Genomic DNA, 5,187 nt, shown 5'->3' with positions numbered 1-5,187 from the left:
CAACTCAGTTGATGCTGGAGAGGAGCGTGCTTTAGATCGGGTGGCAGGACTTTCTATTAGTCTGAGCCTCTGAGGCATAGACATGTTATGAGTCATGTGATGTCTATGCCTACTACGGTGGATCTTTATGAAACAAACACTTTGCAGATTGAAAAGGTTGCCCTGAGGCTGCAATGTTGGTGAGTTTAACATCGTTTACTTTAATACAAGCAGATCTGAATTTTCTATTTGGATCAATGGGCTGTCAATAGAGGGTATTGCCACTCTAGATTCAACGGCAAGAGGACATAATCTCTGTGTTTCTATTTGAATTTGACTGTACATTACACACACACACACACACACACACACACACACACACACACACACACACACACACACACACACACACACACACACACACACACACACACACCACGTGGTTGGGATAAAGAGACAGGATCACTGCAATATTGTCTTTGATTGAATCATAGATTATACATCTTAGTTTTTGATAGTTGGAGCATTAGTATTGAGACAGACTTTATGTCGAGTTGTTGTTTTACCTTTATTTTTTGCTGATGGGTTCTCAGATTGGAGCAGGAGTAATGCCATTGTGGACATTTCTAGAATATAGATTTAGAAAAATATTTGCCTTTTTAGACATTCAAGCTGTTCTTTTTTTTTTGTGCGTGTGTCCGTGCGTGCGTGCGTGCGTGTGTGCGCACTCGCAGGTTTCTACAAGTGATGGTCCAGAACAGAGTTCACAGCATATTGGCTCATCACCACATGCATCTATGACTCAACAGCCATGAGTCAGGACCTGAGCTCTGCTGCCCCCTGGAGGACTGCTGCCTCCATGCCTCCAATCTGCACCCTTGAGGAGAACTGCACTGACACTGAGGCAGGCAGTGAGTGTATTGTTGTCGTACTAATTTGATGACATCACCACAGGGCAAGGCCAAGGTTGCCAGAGTATTTAAATCAAGCAGCAGGTGTTGGTGATTGGCTGAGAGGCCTACTGTACGTATGTAGTCTGTATCCTGATGATACAGATCGCTAATAAATAAATATATTTTGTCTGTGAACTCAACAGACGACGTTTGGACTTTGAACAACCTCCCTAGCCGTCGGCATCAAGAAGACAAATGTCTTCTAAATCATGACTGTTTTCTGAAAAACCGTACGTTTCTATGATCAGTGGTTCTCAAACCTTTCCATGTCAAGGACCCCCAGAATTATATGTAATTGGCCACCAACCCCCAGCTGAAAATATGGTGTTCCAGGGAACCCCCAGAGGCAAAGATTTTAGTTAAAAACATTCACTCTGAAAGAAAATATATTCAAAGATTTGAGGCACAATAAAAAAATTAATAATAGCAGTTCTACAAGATCGTAGAGTGCCGCGCTATGAGCTATATCTTAATTGTATTCTCCTATGAGCTAAATGTAAAGAATTTCACGGGATCCGATGGTAATTCCGATGGAGCATTAGGCCGACATGCGGGAACAACTGTCGGACTAGCGCTCGAACATGCACTGCTCTCATGCTTGTGGTTATGGTTAGGTTAGGTTTTGTGGTATAGGTTGTCGGTCTAATGACTGTCGGACCAATACATTTCACTCCATTCATTGTACCTGCATGATGGATGTGAATAAAACTGCTAGTAATGTTTGTCACTAGTTGACATACAATTTAACTGATACTTGTCGTGAGACAGTTTCGTGTGCCAAAAGTAGCCGATCTGCAAGCTCACAATCCGTGACAATAATCAGACACTCCTGTCCATTTAATTGTGGGGAAGCCGAAATTGTGATACCGATTCAAATTTGATTAACCCATTTTGGGTGGGAACCCGTTTTGGTGTTAGCATTATGTTATGCTTTAGCTATTGAAAAATAGCAGATCTACAAGCTCATAGCGTGCTACCGAGTGGCGCGCTATATTTGAAAAATTTAAGCCACTGACAGCTTTTTTAGAAAACTGTCAGGATGTAGAAGACATTTTTAGAATCTGATCTCAGGTCAAAATGGATTGTGTACATACACACACACATACACACACACATACACACACACACACACACACACACTTTCTCAGGCTCAAAGTTTAATCCTGACTTTGTCATTAGCAGAATACATCCAGGGGAGGTCTGCACTCAAGTCAAGGGTGCCATCAAATATCCAGTTTCGAGTCCTCCCCCACCGAGTCACTACAATGCAATGAAATAATTGTATTATATCCTTTATTATGAGGAGCCCATTCACATTAACATCATAAGAGAGCTGTCAGCCGGACACAGCTGATGTGCCTGCCTCCTCTGTTGTTGTCTGTACCTATCAAAAGAGAAAATGCTAAATAAATCTGGTCTCGCCTTCCATCCGTCTCGGTCTTGACTCGGACTCCTCCACACTCGCTCTTGTCTCGGACTGGCGTTGTCGGTGCTGATGTTGCCTCCTCTCTCCTCGTTCTAGATGTCCGATTCCATGTGTAAAGTGGAGGCTTCCCCTGAACAGCAGGAGAAGAGCCCCAGTCTGGTCCAGGTGAAACTAGAACCTCCACATCCACAGATTAAAGATGAACAGGAGAGGAGCCCCAGTCTGGTCCAGGTGAAACTCGAACCTCTGCAGATTAAAGAGGACCAGGAAAGGAGCCCCAGTATGGTCCAGGTGAAACTAGAACCTCCACATCCACAGATTAAAGATGAACAGGAGAGAAGCCCCAGTCTGGTCCAGGTGAAACTAGAACCTCCACAGATTAAAGATGAACAGGAGAGGAGCCCCAGTCTGGTCCAGGTGAAACTAGAACCTCCACAGATTAAAGATGAACAGGAGAGGAGCCCCAGTCTGGTCCAGGTGAAACTAGAACCTCCACAGATTAAAGAGGAGCAGGAGGAGATACTTCTAAGCTCTAGGGAGGCTGCAGGGTCATCGTTGACATTTCCAGCAGTGAAAAGTGAAGATGGTGATGAACACAGAGAAGAAAAGCCTCTAGCCAGCACCTCAGCTGAAGACACGAATACCCAAGCTTTTATAGAGTACTGCGTTCCATCACAACCATCTAGTGATGATCAGCTCCCCTCTTCTTCTGAATCTGATACTGATGACAGTGATGACTGGGAGACCAGCAACACTCTGTCCCAGAACCTGAAATCATTAAAACAAAAGCCATCCTCGAGGAATCAAGAAATAAGACAGAAAAGCTTTTGTTGTACAGATTGTGGCAAAGTCTGTGCTCACAAGGGTAATCTGCAAAAACACATGAGGATTCATACAGGCGAAAAGGCCTTTTCTTGCACAGTTTGTAGCAAAAGGTTTAATCGGGCTGACATTCTGAAAACGCACATGGGGAGGTTTCATATGGGCGAAGAGGCAGTTGCTTGTACAATTTGTAACAAAAGCTTTAACCAAAGTGAACATCTGAAAACACACATGAGGATTCATACGGACGAAAAGCCCTTTGCATGTACAGTTTGCAACAAAAGCTTCAATCATACTCAAAGTCTGAAAAAACACATGAGGACGATTCATACAGATGAAAAGCCCTTTGTTTGCACAGCTTGTAGTCAAAGCTTTAAACGAGCGGATTCTCTGAAAGAACACGTGAGGATTCATACAGGCGGAAAGGCCTTTGCTTGCACAGTTTGTAGCAAAATATTTTACAATAGTGGTCGTTTGAAAACACACATGAGAATTCATATGGGCAAAAAGGCCATCGCTTGAAAACACACATGAGGAGTATTCATATTGGTGAAAAAGGCTTGTCCGCCCTTTCTGTACAGTATAGTATAATACAGGATACAGTGGTTAATCACACTAATCAATCTTGTTTATTATAAAAAAATAAATGCATTAGGATCTATGGTAGTCCTTAGTTAAGACTAAGATCCTTTGTCGTTATAATGACTATTTTGGCCTTTTTGGGCTATTTATAATTGATAAAATAAATGTGTTATCTTCTTGCTGTGGAATCAGCTAGAAGAAGTTAACGCAGAAAGCACTGTATTTTACTTTAACTTGCTTGCTTAAAAAAGAAAGATAAGCTGGGGAAATGAGTTGAATGCACTAGGAAACATTGTATGATCTATGTTGTTAAATATTTATTATTTCAATATTTATAGTCGCTGTCTGGCGCAAACCAGATTTATCTCAGTTTTTCAACTTTCTTTAATAAATCAGTGCTATTAAAAACACTTTACGTGTGTGGGTTTTACAAATATTGAATCAATGAAAAGTATCATATTTTTTGTCTGTCTGATATCATATGTAGATATTTATTTTTTGTAGACAATATGCTTCAACTCAAGTGATTTGACATTGTACACAAATGTAAAATAATTGTATACATTTTTATTGAAAAGAAGATGTATTCTCTGTTAACTAAAGAGCTGGCGAGACACAGAGTCCTGTTACTGAACACAAAAGAGAAATCACTTCCACCTCCTTTAGTGCCCAAATGACTGCATTAGCCTATATTGTAATTGTCCATTAGCTTAAGATGTGCGACGCTGAGATGCTCTTCCTACGACCACAATTAGCTTTCAGTGGACAGACAGAAGCTGATGCACTAATGTAAAGACAGCACAGCACATTATGCACACATGCGTAAATAATTTAAACATTTCTCTACCATAGTCTATTCTGCTTCAGTGTAATGCAAAGATCTGATCAAGACACGTTTATTATATGTATGTATGTGAAATCCACGTGCTGGCAATATAAGTAATCTTGATTCAGGATTTATTTTCTTAGTATGAGAAATACTGGGAATAATACTGCAGCATCACTTAAAAATTTAAAGGTAGGACATTTGCATTACAGTAACGTCACAGTTTTAACATTAAGTAGATGCGATTGTGAGAAATGCAGCATCATTTATTTGTTACTGTAATTTGCATTACAGTCAGTTCACAGTTTTAACATTAAAAGTTTTATATTCTGACAATCACAGCTATAGTAGGGTAACAACAAGTTCTCCCCATCTCCAACTCTTTTTATAAACCGAAAGCACATTTATCAGATTCAATTCTGTATGCTCATTCTTTTGTGCGCTTCAAATTTCACTATTATCCATTATCTCGAATGAGTTCTCTCTGCTGATTGTATAACATTGGTACCTCGAAATGAAAATGTATTTTGTGTTTACTACAGAGCTGGAGGAGACCCTGTTATTGACACGCAATGATTCCTATTGGAATATAGAGATAT

At 40.5% G+C, this 5,187-nt stretch overlaps 1 protein-coding gene across 1 annotated transcript; it reads left to right on the top strand.

Moving 5' to 3' along the window:
- Positions 1-754: 754 nt before the first annotated feature.
- Positions 755-3,968, top strand: LOC310874626 (uncharacterized protein; the record flags this gene model as incomplete). The annotated part of the gene is made up of 3 exons (XM_083787485.1): positions 755-890; positions 2,455-3,223; positions 3,955-3,968. The coding sequence occupies exons 2-3, from the start codon at positions 2,455-2,457 to the stop codon at positions 3,966-3,968; spliced, it is 783 nt and encodes a 260-aa protein (XP_083643611.1). The 5' UTR covers positions 755-890.
- Positions 3,969-5,187: the final 1,219 nt, after the last annotated feature.

Source organism: Protomyctophum parallelum (genome assembly GCF_964188405.1).
Source record: "Protomyctophum parallelum genome assembly, chromosome: 17".
In the NCBI taxonomy this organism is placed as follows: domain Eukaryota; kingdom Metazoa; phylum Chordata; class Actinopteri; order Myctophiformes; family Myctophidae; genus Protomyctophum; species Protomyctophum parallelum.
The sequence above is the reverse complement of the archived record's forward strand: the minus strand, read 5'-3'. Positions and strand labels throughout refer to the sequence as shown.